The sequence below is a fragment of the Urocampus carinirostris genome, chromosome 3 (genome assembly GCF_059441175.1).
Source record: "Urocampus carinirostris isolate Australia breed hairy pipefish chromosome 3, RoL_Ucar_1.0, whole genome shotgun sequence".
Classification (NCBI taxonomy): Eukaryota; Metazoa; Chordata; class Actinopteri; order Syngnathiformes; family Syngnathidae; genus Urocampus; species Urocampus carinirostris.
The window spans coordinates 45,316,591-45,333,828 of record NC_142351.1 but is presented as its reverse complement, the minus strand read 5'-3'; the positions used below and the strand labels follow the sequence as shown (position 1 = coordinate 45,333,828).

Here is a 17,238-nt window from a genome sequence, read left to right as displayed (position 1 = left end):
TCACTATTTTGGATAGTAACATGATCCGAAAAACGAAAATAGAACCATTGAAAACCGCGTCAGGTGTGCGAGCGCACGTAGCCGTTGGTATTCTGCAGCCAAAGGCATCAAGGCCAAATTCTCCACACGGTTGGCGCTAGGTGTGTCAATATTCCCCTTTATCCTTTCTGACGGTATTTAATGTTATTGTTGAACTGCTGATTTTATTAACGATTTTTTTCACTTTTGAAGTTCACTGTACAAGTTGAAATTTCCACTTTACAATTTCCGTACACATGCTTAAAATACTTGCATATGCTTGAATTTGTGTTTTCAAGGATTTAAAAGTGCTTTTGAGTGTAGTGTTTGTCAATCCTTAAAGTTTTTGCCTTGGTTCCCAACAAGTCTGTTAAAAAATGACGCCGACACTGCTTTCTGGTGACCCCACTTTGGCATTTTATTTCTTTTTCCCCCTGGATTAACAGAAGCTGCCATTAGTTTGCATGGCATTGTCCTATGAAATGCTATTGCCCACTATGAGGTGTTCCCCAAAGGACAGGTACATAGTACACTTAAACAAAGCACTATGAAAGGTGTATTAATGCACACATTACATATTTATTATGGATATTTATTATGGGCAATGAAAAAAGTTAAGGTAGGGTTTTCCAGTGAAGAATTGAAAATTTGAGTTACATATTATCATTTTTACCAAACACCAATATGGGAGGAGATATTTGAGTTCTAAAATTTATATGTCTTGATAAATACACACACAAGATTGAAAATCACGAATGTAAATTATGTAATTGCAGATGCATTTGTGGCTCTGCAAAATACTTCACACACTGGACTTCCTCTTTTAATGTTATTTTGAGAAATTGTTAAATTGGCTTTGAAAGTTCTTACACAGTGCATCAATTTGGCCAAGAAAAAGGTCTACCAATCCTGATTTTAGGAAATAGATCCACACTTCTTTAAACTGTAAATACCTCGACAGATTGTCTGGAAAGCGGCATGTACCATGGTCCAAGATGGAGAATGGAACCAGCTGATCTGTTTATTCCAGTAGACTCTATTGAGGAAGAAGCAACCCTGACTTGTGATGCTAAAAGTACCCCGCTTCCTCAGTACAGGTAAACTATATTCTCTTTCTTCTATTTTTTTTTCTTTTATGTTTGAAGCCCGCCTCCATATGTTATGTTAACATTTGGTTTTGTGAACAGAACTCCAACATTTTATTCTGTGCAGCACTCCAGGCTCTGTTTGCCACAAGAGGCTCTAGTTGAATGTTTTCTCTCTTCAAGCGCTATCGCACCACATCATTGAAACGGTTCATCTCCAATCAGCCCAGCGCGCCCACAACTAAATTTGTGCTCTGTGCACCCAGGAATAATTTACAAGATCAACTCAAATCCCAGATACAATGTTGAGATATTTCGCTCAGAAATTGAATTATTTGAGACTAAACAAAAGCTCTCTTGTGTTTGGTATCATTGTAATGCATTTAATTAGCATTAAGTTCCCTATCACAGAGCATTTCTTAGCTCAAATTGGATAGACATTGGCAACTACCAATAGCAGGTGTCGATGTTGTTGCCTCTTATTTAAAGGTGTCAGTACTTGCAATGACCGGAAGTTGTAATTCAAATCATCAAATGAAAAAAAAAGCCATTCATTATACGGAATTTAAATAACCAAGGACTATTCCCATTACTCCCCCTTTTCTTTCCCCTTACTCCTACATCTAGTCACAACGAGCTGAAGTCTCATTCTTCAGCAGAGCATAGAATCAGGTAGTAAAAGTGAGAGACTCAAGGCCCCGTTTTACCAAGTCAGGTTGGGAGCGCCCTCACATTGTCTTTTAAAATGTTAATGGCTCTGTATCACAAGCCGGCAATGTCTTCTAGACAGGGTAGAAAGCAGCCAATGATCTTTTTGGCTGTGTTGATTACTCTGTTGTTTAGTTTGAAGGAGTGGACTCTCTCCACACAGATGAGTGGGCCTGGGTCTGTGCTTGCCCCTCTGAAGTCAAGTAAAACTTTAACCAAAAGTCAAGATTTTGTAGTGTTGCGTATTAGTTAAAGCTTTTAGTTAACATTAGTATTTTTGGAACACCAAATTGTCAGCATCTCCACATGCTTACAATATGCTGTCGCATACCCATCAGAGACAAGTCCCACCAAGGTAGTGTCGTCAGTAAACTTTACAATTATGTTCTTGGGGTGGGTTGGTGAACTGTCAGAGGTATACAGGGTGAACAGAAAGGGGCTCAGCACTCATCCTGGGGGGGATCTGGTGCTCAGTTTTACAGCCTGCGGGTGGTTGGACAAAAAGTCCATTATCCAGCTGCAGATGGAGGAGGAGAGCCCCAGTTCAGAGAGTTTTTCCACCAGAATCTCCAGGTACGCAGAGCTGAAGTCCAGCAGGCGCGTTCTGACAAAGTTCCTGCGTTTTTTTAATGGCGCATGAAAAGGGTGGCGTATTGTGCAGTCAGTGAAACCGTTCCACCTGGAGGCAAAGTGCTGAGGGTCCAGTGTGGGGGGTGAATTGCACATCAAGAACATTTAAAGTACCATTCTTGTTATGAACTAAAACAATATTTTCTTAAAGTTGGGGTCTGTCGTTTAAGTTGTCCTTAAAATCTTAATAGTATAATATTTTCTCTGTGAGGTACTTCTTAACTATGCCCAACTGAGTTCAAATAGCCTTTTTATTCTTATATTACTTTTGTAAACGTTGTTCGGTACCGGTAACACATTAGGTAGAAGCAAAGGGGTGAGGTGGGGAGGTTGTAGAGTGACTTTATTCTTGTCAACACAGTTTTTTGTTAGTGTAGCATAAAAATGGTAAAAGTAAGGAAAGGCCCGTTTGAAATGCAATCCAAACAACGCCAACCCAAACCCCTTAAAAAATGAAAAAAAGACGTTTATTCGAGCGTGTCTAAAAAAATTGACATACTTGTATGCGCAACATAAGAAACTTGACAGGCTGCTATGATGTCTTAAGCCAGAAGATGACGTCAGCGTGTAGAACAGTTCCAAATTCCTTACAACACATTTAAAATAGGAATTGTTTTTTTTAGAATCACAAAATATTTTTCTTCAAAAAGGTACATTTTTCTGCCATATACTGTAGCTGTGGTGAATTATTTGGCCAGTGTCATTGGGAGGTAGACGTAACAATTTAAGCTCGAGCCTGGCCGTGTTGGGTCCGGCCTAAAATGTCAATTTTGACATTTGGGTTCAAGCCGGGTCAGACTTTCCTGGGCTGACTTCCTTTTTATAAATTACCCTGTGGTGTTATTAAGTGCAAGTATTGTTAACTGCCACTACATGTAGATATCGCTTGTGTACGGCTGTGACGACAACATTTTGGGAAATGTTATTGAAATGCAGTTGTATGCGATGCCAGGTTGGTTGTTCCGCAAGTTCCAAAATAAACAAGTGTTCATCTACCATTAATCAGTGAATTCATGAAACAACCGTTAATCTTTGTTTCTTTTTTTGTGTGTGTCAAGATCCTACCTCTTTTGGGAGGCTCCTTGGAAATATTTTCCCTCGTAAGGGACACAAAAGGCTTAAAAATCACAGTGAGGGTCTGTAAATTTGACCTGCGCTATGTATTGAATTACAGCTGCACAGATGACCTAAATGATAGTTGGGCCTATTAGGTAGACTCATTATTCCTCACTGTGTGCACGAGTCGAGGTATCTCCGTGTCGTGATTAAGGTGATCGGAGCACGTTTCCACATGGTCTCTTGTCAAACAGGCGGTGTTGGATTTTGCATGCCCTCAGCCCCTCACTTCTACTTCTCTTGAAGTGTAAATGGGCTCCCATTGCGTTGTCCTGTTTTTTTTTCACCTCTTTTTTGTCTGATGTTCCTGTTTCTCATGTTGTAAGTTTCCACAATAGGAAGGCTGCATGACATCCGCTTTTTTGGGGAGGGGAGGAAGAAAAAAAAACCAAGTCTGCTTAAAAATGGCGCTGACATGCTCGCGCTGTAAAGATTGCAGACATATTTAAGGACTTGAAAAACACATGTGCTGATATATTTGTGGATCTGCAAATTACATCATTCACACATTCATTTGAACGGTAATGGAGCAATTGCCATTTTTGCTTTGAAAGTCATTAAAAAGTGCTTGAATTTTGAAAAAGGTGTATTTACCCTGTGTTTGCAACGAGAATCAAACACAGGTAGTAGTGGTGAGAGCTCTAACACCTTTCCACCAGATCACAGGTGGTAGAGATAACATTCAACAAGGCATTTGTGCTTATACACCTTACTGTCTTACTGTGCCAGAAACACTGATTTTATAGTGCACTCTGATAAGTTAATCAATCTCTCAAAGAATGGAGAAAACAGGAGTTTTAGCGTATGTATACATATTGAACCGAGAGGTTATTGACACACTGGTGAATACGTGGAGAGACTGCGTAAGTGTGAAGCACATTGTAAAGCGCTTTGGGAGGTCTTCATTGACCTGAAAAGCGCTATACAAATGTAGACCATTTAGCATTTAAATGGTACCATTGGTACCAAATGGTACCATGCTATGTGCCCCACACTTACCCATTCACACACACACACACTCACACACTAATAGGGAGTCAACCATGCAAGGCGCCCACCTGCTTTTTGGGGGCATTATGTTTAACCTAACAGAATGCACCAAGCAAATCAGTTTGAAAATAAGATAAGTGCCTTTTCATATGTCATCTGTACCACTGGTGCCCTCACCGCCTTAATGATCTGCATTTTATATTGCGCTTTTCAAGTCAATGACTTCCCAAAGCGCTTTACAATGTGCTCCACATTTCCCAATAGCGGCCTTGCAGCCATCTAAGGCGCTAACCTGCTTATTGGGGGTATTAAGGGTTCAGTGTCTTACCCAAGGACACTTCGACATGTAACACGGGCGAGCCGGGATTCGAACTGGGATCCCTTGATCCCAAGACAAGCCCTCTACCTCCTGAGCTACTGCTGCCCCATGCTGGTACAATTATTGTTGCAGACAATGTTTTGCGATATTTATCAGCTATTGACTGATTAATCAAATGAATAATATATGCTTTAAGTACATAGGGAGCCCAATGTTTATACTGCACACAAATAAACACAGTAGCTCTTTACTTTATTCTGAATTACATGCGCCTTATAGTCTAGTGTGCCGTATGTATGTTGAAAATATGACAGAAGACTTTTTGGGGGTGCACTTTTTTATCCGGTGCACTTTATAGTGCACAAAATACAGAACATATAGTGGATGACCAGGATTTTGAGACAAAACGGTACAGTTTAGACCAAATTCATAGTCAACATAGTAGAATTACAATTTATTATTAAATAAAGGAATCAAACTAAATATCTTCAAATACGCCAAAAATAAATACATTAAAAAAACAACTGACCTTCATTAGTTTTTTGGTCCTTTTGTCTGTTAAAGAAATTTAAAACAAATAGTTTGCTTTTGAGCAATTGCTTGCAGAATCACACGTAATAACAACTTCACCATGTTTACGTTGACCAGGTTCGCAGAGTTTGGAGTAAAGTTTCGAGTTTGGACTTATCTTTTTAACAGGTATTAGGAAGTACTTTTGGACCAATGATTGTTTGGTTTTGATCCAAAACCAAGGCTCATTTTAATGAGCTTCAGCTATTTGACGCTTCTTTTTATATTTCAAAAAATGTTCAAGAAGAGATAATTTTACTGGGGATAAAAGCATCGGGAAGATTCCTTTGGTGGGCATAGGGCTTGTAATCCTTAAATCTGGATGTTTTAGAGACTATAAAAGGCGTTTTTAGTGATCAATTTGAATGATTGCAAAAAATCATGGTTGAATCTATCAGCATCTTGACATCTAGATGGAAATAAAGTGACTGTGTCTTGCACAGAAAAAATACCCATGCTTTATTTTACGTTAAAGTTCATCCAATTTTCCATTTGCTCAGGCTGTTGTTACACAATCATTTTATTACACTATGGCTGCAACAACGAATCGATAAAATTGATTAAAATCAATTATTAGCAATTTGTTGTGTTGCAAGATTTATGAGGCACATAACACATTAAATCACTACAAACAAGAGTGCATTGAATCACGTGACATTGAGGGTTGTAATGCCATTGAGGTTCGGCAGAGGGTGTCTCAAAACTGTTTTTATTAAAACAGTATCTTACATTTTTTCAATCATTTGTATTGAAAATTGCATCATTACAGTAGCGCAGAGGGTAGAGCGCTGGCCTTTCGCCCGGGAGGTCGCATGTTTGATTCCCGGCTCTCAAGGTGTTCTTGGGCAAGACACTGAACCCCTAATGCCTCTGATATGTAGGTAGGTGCGTGTGTGTAGTGTTTGTGAGTGTGTGTGTGGATGGGTACGTTTAAAGCACATTGTAAAGGGCTTCGGGAAGTCTTCATTGAACTAAAAAGCGCTCTATAAATGTACACCACTTCCAGACCAAAATACCATAAAACAGTCAAACACTGCAAGGTTTTCAAGGGGACATAAAGTGCTACAGAAATAAAGAGACAAAAATCAGGACATTAGTTAATAAAATTAATTAAGGAAAATAATAATGATGACATGATTAACTCAACACAATGAGCAGATTCTTATGCAGGTTATGTATCATTTGCACATTGAGAATGTTGATCATATTTAACCCCAAAAGCTAGTTTGTTAACAAGTTTCCGAAAAGTGAGTTTACGTATTTCATTTTTTTTTTGTGTGTGTGGTTACAACTTTCTATAAAATTGTGGGTTGGGATGGCGCTGAGTCTTGGCTGGTTGAGAGACGTTTTCTTTCTTCTGGGGCGGGCGTGACAGAAAATAATAAAGAAACTCTGACCTAAACTAAGAATTGATTTATATTAAAATGTATAAATGTATATACTGTGCATTTTATTACTGAATCGAAATAACTGTCTACTGGTTTTGGATTCACTATAATACAGGTGATTGTCAGGCTGTTTTGTGATTTTGGATTCATATCATGTAGGGTTCATTTAAATGCGCTCACAAACATGGCATCCTTAATAGTTCGTTCGTATTTATTTCATTTTATTTTTGGGAGTTTGCCGTCTCACAAAGGAAAAAAAAGTTGTTATTTTCTTAGGGGAAAACTTTTTGAAAACGTTATGAAACACAAGACATTCGCGACTGCAGCACAGTCGTTGTAGAACCACTTCCTGCAGTGTGACTTAGACAATTACAGTGTGGCAGTGCCCATCCCTGTCCAGGCCTGTTTTTTGGGGTAGGGGTAAGTGGCCAATATGAAAAAACGTCATTTTCATTCTGGTTCTCGTCTACAAAATTAATTTGGCTCTGGGCAGGTTTAGTGGGTGGGTAGGTCCAACTTTGTTACGATTGAAAGAATCTTTCTCTATTTAGTCAATCAGAATGCAGAACACAATGCACTATGAAATTCCGTGAAGCAATGAACCAGTGATAACTAATGTGGAAAAGGGCGAGGTGTCTCTGTATTATTAATATTTTTTTGTCCAATTTCTTTACAGTGCATATTTTACCTTGGTGTTAAACACGATAGTGGTATGTTGAACCTCAAAAGTAATGCAAATTATATTTCTGTGTCATTATATAAAAAATGTGTTACAAATTCCATGTTTGGCAAAAATGTGAATGGACTGCATTTGTATAGTGCAGTCACAGTCAGGCCTCCAAAGCGCTTTACAGTGCACTTCACACTTTATCCATTCACACAAACGCACACAAATATAGCCAGTGGCAGCCATGCAGCTACCTGCCTATCGAGGGCATTAGGGGTTCAGGGTCTTGCCCAAGGACACTGACATTTACATCGGGGAAACCGGTAAATGATCCTGCGACCTCTTGGTCCCAAGACATCCGCGACAAAATCAAATGTGGAATAATCTCCTAATATGCAAAATTAAAGTAATGTGACAGAGAAAAGCTAATATTGCTGATAATGCAAAAAAAAACGGTCTGTTACTCTTTAAATTGCAGAGGACAGCTTTGTGTATGATGCGCTAAGATTAAATTTTAATGGTCCCAATGGAGACATGGAGATTGTTGCCACACCAGACAGTGATACTTGAAAGACACTGTGGATTAAAATTCGTAGAAAGGAAATAAAACTCCACGCTTCCTGTTTGAATTAATTCCTACTCTTTTTTTAACATAAATTAAACAGTAAAACGAACACTTTAATCGACAGTCGAATAAGGAGAGAAAACAATTCATTTTGAGCTTGTGAGACCTAAAGAGGTCTCTACAACGCCCTCAATATGTGTAATATTGAGCCTTTTCTAAAGTTGGATTGGGTTAGGGTTTTTAAAATATCGAATGTAACTGGTTTCATAGAGTACATCAACGCTAAAGAAATCAAGGAACAGCAACATGATTGGCAAACATTGACAAGTTCAATAGAAATTGTCTTTATTGTCATTGATATCAACGTTGTGATAGATTGTATGCAACGAGATTAGACATGGCACTCCAGGGTAACACATGTAAGATAAAGGCCTTGAAGAGAAAAAGCATAAAAGGCTATCCGGATAGATAGGCAAAAGAAGAGATTTTCTTTTACAACATAGTGCTTAGACACTGGCCTAAGTTATAATAATAATAATGCAATTAAAGAATAGCGCTACGTGAAACATTTAGCAGCAGCAATTAAAAAAAAACAATATAATTCTAAATGTATGTATATTCACAGTTTCATGCAATAGTAGTATATTTTTTCCACAGTTTTATTTGGCAACAACAAAAAGATAAAAATAGCAAAGTGAGTCGCAAAATGTTTTCACAGTGTTGTTCGTTTGTTTAGGGTGGTGATGACCCTAGGTAGGAGGCTGTCCTTGTTTAAAGGGATCTGTAGCACCTACAAAAAGGCAAAAGGTCAAAGAAGTGGTGGCCAGGCTGGGAATTGTAATTTAGATTTTTAATGGCTCTGCTACGGTATCGCAAGCCGGCAATGTCTTCTAGACTGGGCAGAGAGCAGCCGATGATTGTAGAAGGACACCAGCAACTTCTGTTCCAGGTTATTTTTCCTGAGAACCTTTAGGAAGTGCAGTAGCTGCTGGGCCTTCCCCACCACAGATCAGGAGAGGTTGTCGGAGACGTGCATGCCCAGGAGTTTGAAGGAGTGGACTCTCTCCACATAGTCTCCATTTCTGATGAATAGGCCTTGGTTTGTGTTTGCCCTCCTGAAGTCAAGTACGATTTTCTTGGATTTTGTGGTGTTAGGTGTTATTTTTTTTTTAATACCACAATGATGCAAACACTGGCCTCATATGGAACAATTCTCGTATTTTAAATATATTTTATTGTTAGCATTCAGTAGTCAGAGTTCGTTCAGGTGCTTAAAATCATTGTAAAGTGCTCGAATTTTGGGTAAATTGCTTGTAAATGCTTGAAATTGTTGCCTTGTTTCTCAACAAATCTGCTTAAATATGAAGCTGACACAACTGTCTGGTGGCTTCGCTTGGCCGTTGCATTTCTTCTTGCCTTGTGATTGACAGCAGGACGCATTAATTTGTAAGGCATTGTCCTATAAATCGTCACCACCCCATAGAGGTTGCACCCAAGACGATAGGTTCATGCTACACCTTGGGGAAATTTATTTTCACAGTCTGTACCGTGGGTACAGTCAGTGCTGTTGCAGGAGAGCGTGCGCCAAATGACCAATTTACAGTGCCTGGTATTCCAAGTACTAACCACGCCCAACCATGCTTCCCGAGACCAGCTGTTCTCAGGGTTGTATTGGCATAAACAAGACCCTAACATAACATCCCCTTTAAGGGTCAGATACCAGACGGCAGAAAAAAACTGAAAAAAAGAAGAATTTCACGGAAGCAGCAGCAATGCGACGGCTGAAGTTCCTTGCCTCTCGCCATTGAGACAGGAAACCAGGGTGCAGCTGAGGGACCTTATTTTTGCCGCAGAGACAAAAAACAGGCGTGGCAGAGGGGCTTTCTCCTTGCTGCTAAGACAGGAACTAGGAGCAGCCAAGGAGCCTTCTCCTTTTTACAGAGAAAGGAACCAGGCACGACCAAGTGGCTTTCTCCTTGCCACTGAAAAAGGAACCAGGCTCAGTCACCGAGACAATATTTTATTCTTGAAAATATCACACTATTTTTCATCAAATGAGCTGTCCAGTGTCTTTGTTATTTTGCTTATGTTAATCTCTTCCTTTGTTGGCCAGTCTATTTATCTGCCACTTTGCAAGGCCAGCATCTCGGAGTCGCCTATCAATTATAGATGTTGACAGCGGTAATTTACGGGTACGATTTAACCAGGCTATAAGGTTTCAAACTAGAGACTCAAATGTCACCTTGCCACTTCTTTTTTTCTGGTCAGAGCCTGTTTTGTCTGTTCTATGAAGGAAGTAGTAAACACAGTTGGAGGAGATTTTCAGTTTTGGGGCAATTTCTCGCATTTCTTAGACCAGGAATAGACTGTTCAGTTTTATTTCCCTGGACATTCTGAGAGTTTAATCACACTCACAAATGTGAGCTCAATAGAAAGGTCAGTTTTTAGCATCTTTACCCCGCTAAACGGTTTTCAGCTGTGCTAATGTAATTGCACAAGGGATTTCTAATCATCTTCTAGCCTTCTAACACAATGTACTATTAGAACACTGGAATGCTGTTTCTGTAAATGGCCTTCTGTTCATATTGCATTAAAAACAGACATTTACAACTAAGACAGTATTTACAGGTTGATGATGAATAGGGTGTATTTCTGATTAATTTCATGGAATCTTCTTTGCAAAAAACTGTGCTTTTCGTTAAAAACTAAGGACACTTTTGAACGATAGTGTTTTTTGACTGATTAATCAATGCACAAATATACTTTTTTTTTGTGCAACCCTATGCCTTAATGTAGTTATAATTTGGCGCCCTTTATAGAACAGTTAACCGTAAATATGCAAAAAATATATATAGCACAAGACGATTTCCAGGGGTGGGGGGTGCGTCTTATACCGGGGAACATATAGTAATAACCAAACTTATAATTTGAGACTGATTGCATATTAAGAGCATACAATTCATAATTGAAGTGCATTGTGTTTTCTTCCCATCTCCGATTGAAGCTTCTTGCCTGGTTGTAATAAATGAATAATGCATTTTGCCAAGCACTGATGGTGTGGTTGCCCCCCGCAGATGGTCGCTGAATGGTTCTTTCATAAATCTGAGCCTGGATCGACGGCGGCGGCTGTCAGGCGGCAACCTCATTATAGGCAGCCTGGACCGCTACCAGGATGTAGGCGTCTACCAGTGTATGGCCTACAACACTGCAGGCGCAATCCTCAGCAGGAGAGCACATCTCAAGTTTGCCTGTAAGTCACTTCCTGTCACTTTGTGTCACTCATCATTCAGGGTTGTGTCGGCCTTGCACTCAGTCAGCATATAATACCGAGGCACAAACAGCAATTATTTGCAATATTTATCAGACTGCCAGCACCTGAGTGTGAAACTTCATTAAATGTTAAAGTGTGTGAGCGGGGGGTTTTGAATGTAAAGACCTCTGACTCATCATTTTTAGCTTCGTGACTAGGAAAACATTTTGTTTACTTGATCAAAATTGCATTAGGGAAATGCTGTTACGTTTTGGAGTTGGACCCAGGAGAGGGGGATCAGGAACTGAGGTAGGGGTGCTCAAAATAACAACGGATTTCATAAAAAAAACTAGGAACAAAGTAAAAAAAAAACAACGTAGCACAAAACAAATGACACGTCCAAACAAAATCAAACCTGACTAAGTATAAACCAGAAACAAAGGCTGAAATGGAAAATACAAAAAACGAAGTAGCAAACGAACAAGTGGGCATTACACACCTAACAAGATGTACAAACATCCCATCCATCCATCCATCCATCCATCCATCCATCCATCCATCCATCCATCCATTATCTGCACCGCTCATCCACAGTAGGGTAGCGAGGGTGCTGTAGCCCATCCCAGCTATCTTCGGGCAGTGGGCAGGCGACGCCCTGAACTGTTTGCAAGCCTGTCGTAGTGCACACAGAGACAGACAACTCACTCGCTCATTCACACATCGAGACAATTTTGGACCGGCCAATTAACCTGACATGCATGTTTTTTGGAATGTGGGAAGAAACTAGAGTGCCCAGAGAAAACCCACAGAAGCACGGGGAGAACATGCAAACTTCACAAAGGAAGGTTAGTAGCTGGATTTGAACCCATGACCACAGAACCAAAACAAAAGAAAACAAATCTGGCGTGATAGGGGGGAGAAATTCGGCGTTTTCTTACTGTGCTTGAGACAGCGCTGCCTCAACTGTATTTTTCAGGTAAATATCCACCTTTCAGAAAACATTTTACAATCTGCATTTAATGAGTAACGGATTAATCAAGTAACATCCCATAGCATAACAACAGTAGAGTTACAAAATTTTAACAGCGCGTTACAGTACTCGTTACTGAGATAAATAAGTCTTTTTTAACGAGTTAGTCCCAATACTGCCACTCATTAAGGACTTTTAACATTCAGATCACCTCCAAGCGATATCGCCTTGCTCCATTAGATCTAATCAGTGTGCTTTTAACACCACTAATGCATATTTTTTTGTCAGATTTGTTGTGATCTGTCTAAAACATGAATAAAAATATGTAAATGTTACAACACTCAGACGATTTTGCTGTTTCAACATCTTCAAATGTGCTGTTGGAGCCACTAAGGAGACCTTTTACTGCTTTTGGATGCAAATTTCATGTACCGTTACCATTAATCTACTGCTGCAAGCGTCAAGGATTAGACAAAGCAGACTGTATAATTTCCATGAACGTTCTCCAACATTCGAAATAACGGTTGCTTAACTAAACCAAACGATTCAGTGCTCATTAGAAAGAAAACCCGGCGCATTTGCATACCGACATTTACTTGGTTACATTATGTAAAGGAAGGTAAAAGAAAATACAAAATTAGATAAAAGGAGAGATTTTTCAAACTTTGACCACTCAAACATGACTGAGAGTTTTACTTTAATTACAGGGTCAAGGTGAATAAGTAACAGTGAGAAAGGAGTGAGTATCTGCATAATTAAGAGACTAAAAACAAATGAGATATTTCTAGCCAAGTGGGCATGGGACACCCTGAACTGGTTGCCAGGCAATTGCAGAGCGCACAGAGATAGACTTCTCACTCGCTCATTCACACACAGGGACAATTCAGACTGGTCAATTAACCTGAAATGTTTTTGCAAGAGCCACAACATATATTTTAAAGACAAAAAAATCAACAAATCAGCGAAACGCAGGCATGTCCAAAGTCCTGCCCATGAGCCGGTTGAGGCCCATGATCATTTTTTTACTGTTCTGCAGCCTCTGTCATAAATGTAAGAACATGTGGCCCACCAGTAATGTTGACCACAGTTTAAAATATATTTGTACCAAAAAAAAAAATCACCTTCGGCCATCTTACCCTCTGGCCACATTGCCCATGACTTTTTAAATTAATTTTAGCCCACCCTTATTTCAGGCATAGTGACTGTAAAAAAAAAGGAATGTTCATTGTGAAGGCTACCCCCATTAGGACAAAAGGAAACTGGAGTCTCTTTTCACCGAAATCGGAAACATCTGCGTCTGCCTAATTTGCCAAGAGACTGGCTGTTTCAAAGGATATGATACCAACAGCCACTTCTAGATGAAACATGCTGTCAACACAAAGCTAACTGGAAACAAGCGCTGTAAAAGGTGAAGCAACTGGAAGCTGTTTCAACGAAAATGAAAATGAAAATGCTACAAAAGGGAGCTATGAGGTCGCGACACTGATCGCCAAGCACTTCAAACCTTTCATGTCGAGTGAAATTATTAAAACTGTTGGAAGAATACCAGAATGAATAGTCAGCCCTCACACATTCTCAACTTACTAAATCTGGCCTGCTTTCTTAAAATATTTGGACACCACTGGTCAAACCCCCTTCATTTCTTTGTGTCATGTTTGATGGTTTAATCAATTTTCTAAAATATTAATGCCAGAGCCTGTGTCCCATCCATGTATCGACCCATCATCTACTCCGCTTATCCTGACCAGGTTCTCTGGGGCCCTGGAGCCAAGCACAGCTATCTTCAGGCAGTGGGCAGGAGACACCCTGAACTGGTCTTCAGCCAGTTGCAGCTTTTTTTCCATATCAACAATCTTTTGTGCTGAGTGCACTGAGCAAGAAAGAGAGAGAAAGCTAAAGAGAGAGAGTAAGAGGGTAGCTTGCTATATGTAAAAAATTGCCCACTCCTACCACTTACCCAATAAAATATGTCTGGGTGCTCGACCGGCATTTTCAGGTGTTTACAGTTGGTTCTGTAGGTTTTCATCCTCAAGTGTCTCAATAGTAAACATCCGCTTGTTTGTTTTGCTGATCTTCCATATACAGGATTCCATGGAGACGTACAGCCAAAACCGGGTCTGTTGGTGTAACACGTTGACTCTAAACTGTAGTTGAGACTGTGCCATATATAAACCTTTCTCTTTCAGTGCTGCTGTGAATATACCAATATAGAAAGGACACACAGATGATTTGTACTGGCCATATTTTATCTTGTCAACAGATGTACTCATGAAAAGAGCCATATCCGACTTGCGGGCCACTGGTTCCTGACCCATGCTCCAGCCATAGACAGAACCTCCCAAAGTGAAAACTACGTGACCATTGGGGAAAAATGCAGGCTGCAACAGTGATGATTGGGGGCAGCTGGTTGGGCAATGTGGTGGACAATAGGGTTTATCTTTTATTGAAGCGAAAACATTGGAAATGGACGAATAAAAATCAATATGTCTCAACGGCTTACTTTATGTCCTTGTAGGGTCTCAAAACAAGCAGGTTGTAGTGAACCAATTTACTGCACAGTTCTTATTTGTGGAGCACATTTACTATTCGATCCCGAAGGCTCTTTGAATTCCTTTTTTGTTTTTTGTTTTCTTTTAATGTCAAGAGTCCCCTATATAAACTTGCAGGGTGCGTCCCTCAAGAGGTGGTCACTAAAGAGATGTTGTCTTTGTCTGTCGTAGCCAGAGAATAATCATGCATCGTTCATCTGGCTGGTAGAAAATAGAAAAACAGCTCATTCGGTCTCCGTTCTTCTTATGGAATGAGCCAATCTTTAGGGAAGGGATGTCAGCACATTATTGGAATCTGAAGAAAGGTCTTGGCGCAAACGTCTCCCTCCAGATATTCAAAATATTAGAATTGAAAAGCTTTTTGGAAGAAAGGTGGAACATCTCCAGCAAACAGAACCCCTTTTGTCTCAATACAATTGATGCAATTGGTACTGAAATGTTAAACAAACGGATTTTCATGATTAAACTGCCTAAGCATCTCATAATGGATATGCATTAGTTCAGGGGTGCTCACACTTTCTCAGCATGCAAGCTACTTACAGTACAAAACAACAATTTCAAATTCACCTTTGAGATAAACATGTAATTATTTTCTAATGTATGGAAAAAAACAAAAAATGGAAAAACATTTTGTTGAGTAAATTGCATTGAAAATGATTTTACTAGTCTTTACATGAATGCTTTTATTTTTAGTATTTACTTCTGGTTTGTCGTAGTTTAACGTCAAGTAAGTTGATATTGCAAGATGGCAGTAAGCTTTGACAAGAAGTTTATTTGTTCACTGGCAATTTTGAAAAGGCGAAATGTATATTCTCTGCCAGTCCGTATGGTTTAGGTTTTGAAACGGAAGCAACAAATGGTAATTGTTTACAATGTTGAACTGTTTCATCTCTTATGCTTACTAGTTTAGCGCTTAGTGTTGTCATTTGCGCATGAACGGCATCCCAAAAGTCAAAATTCGGTCTTCATCCGACTGGTTGCTTTGTAAGTCCGTGAAGTAAGAAGATTGCTAATTGGCTGACATCGAAACATTTTTCTTGCGCTTGAATGTCAAATTCAATTTGTAACCAACTGCCTTATATAGCAATTAAATAACGGGATGGAAAAGATTGGCCTGTATCGTTTATATATCACTCAGTGATCTGCCAGTAGTATCTCTGCGATTTACTGGTAGATTGTGATCTACTTAACGAGCAACCCTGCATTAGTTGCTGGCTGTTTTACATGTGTCCATTGCTATTGTTATTATATTGAAGCAACTCTATAAAAATGATCCACATGAGTTTGTAATTTTAACTACCAAACAAATAACCTGTGATTGTGCACAGACTGGCACAGAAATTTAATTTCATTTTAAATCACTTTGTTGTTACGGTTTTGCACACGTTATTTCACAACAGTTCACTTCTGAATAAGAAGACCCAATTACGGACAAAATACGGCACCACACAACCCGAGTATAGTAAAGGGTTCGTACAGGTACTTGAAATCCATCCATCCATCCATCCATTATCTGCACCGCTTATCCTCAGCAGGGTCACGGGGGTGCTGGAGCCCATTCCAGCCATCTTCGGGCAGTCGGCAGGGGACACCCTGAACTGGTTGTCAGCCAGTCGCAAGGCGGTACTTGAAATCGTTGAAAATAATTTAATTTTAATGTTGTGTTAAAGGAATGAAAAGTTCTTGAATTTTGGGTAAAGTGCTTGTTAATGCTTCAGATTGTTGCCATTGGATTTCTTCTTTATTTATTAGGACAGGTGCATGCTACACTTAAACAGGGCACTACTAAAAAGGTTTTAGTGCAAAAACAATACATAATTTATTATAGGTCATACAGAAATTAAGGTAGCGTTTCCCAGTGGGTATTTGGAATTGGAAGAACTGAAAATGTAAGTTACATATTTCCATCATTTTTCCCAATATGGGGAATATAACATTTTTCTCAAATATATGTTTAGATATGAATTGTTCAGATCCAAAAATATATTCGCAATATACTCAAAATCTAAAAATAATATATATTTATAAAGGCACTCACGAGGTTGCATCTGTAAATCACGGATGTATAAACTGCAGAAAACATGATTCTTCTTGTAAGAGCAATGGAAACATTTAAAATTTGGCTTTGAATGTCCTTAAAAAGTGCTTGAATTTGGCCATGAAACTAGTGTACGAACCCTGATAGTCATGTTTATTTGTGAAGCCCTTAATCACAAGGGGTCTCAAAGGGCTGCACAGACAACAGATTATTGCAAACCACAGACTATTATGACACCATCACCTGATCTAAAACCTACATGCGGGCAAGGAAAAACTCAAAAACCTCAACAGGAGGGAAATAAAGAAACCTTGAGCAGGGACCTCACATGAGGTAATTCTCCTTCCTAGATGACCAGGGTGCAATGGATGTTGC

The 17,238-nt window shown here is 39.4% G+C and overlaps 1 protein-coding gene across 1 annotated transcript in view; it reads left to right on the top strand.

Moving 5' to 3' along the window:
- The window catches only part of cntn3a.2 (contactin 3a, tandem duplicate 2), a 140,892-nt gene that overhangs the window by 23,300 nt on the left and 100,354 nt on the right, over positions 1 to 17,238 (top strand). The window contains exons 3-4 of the mRNA XM_088332033.1: positions 980 to 1,115; positions 11,131 to 11,306. Of these exons, the coding sequence (XP_088188159.1) occupies positions 980 to 1,115; positions 11,131 to 11,306 (312 nt within the window). The remainder of the gene's footprint in view (positions 1 to 979; positions 1,116 to 11,130; positions 11,307 to 17,238) is intronic.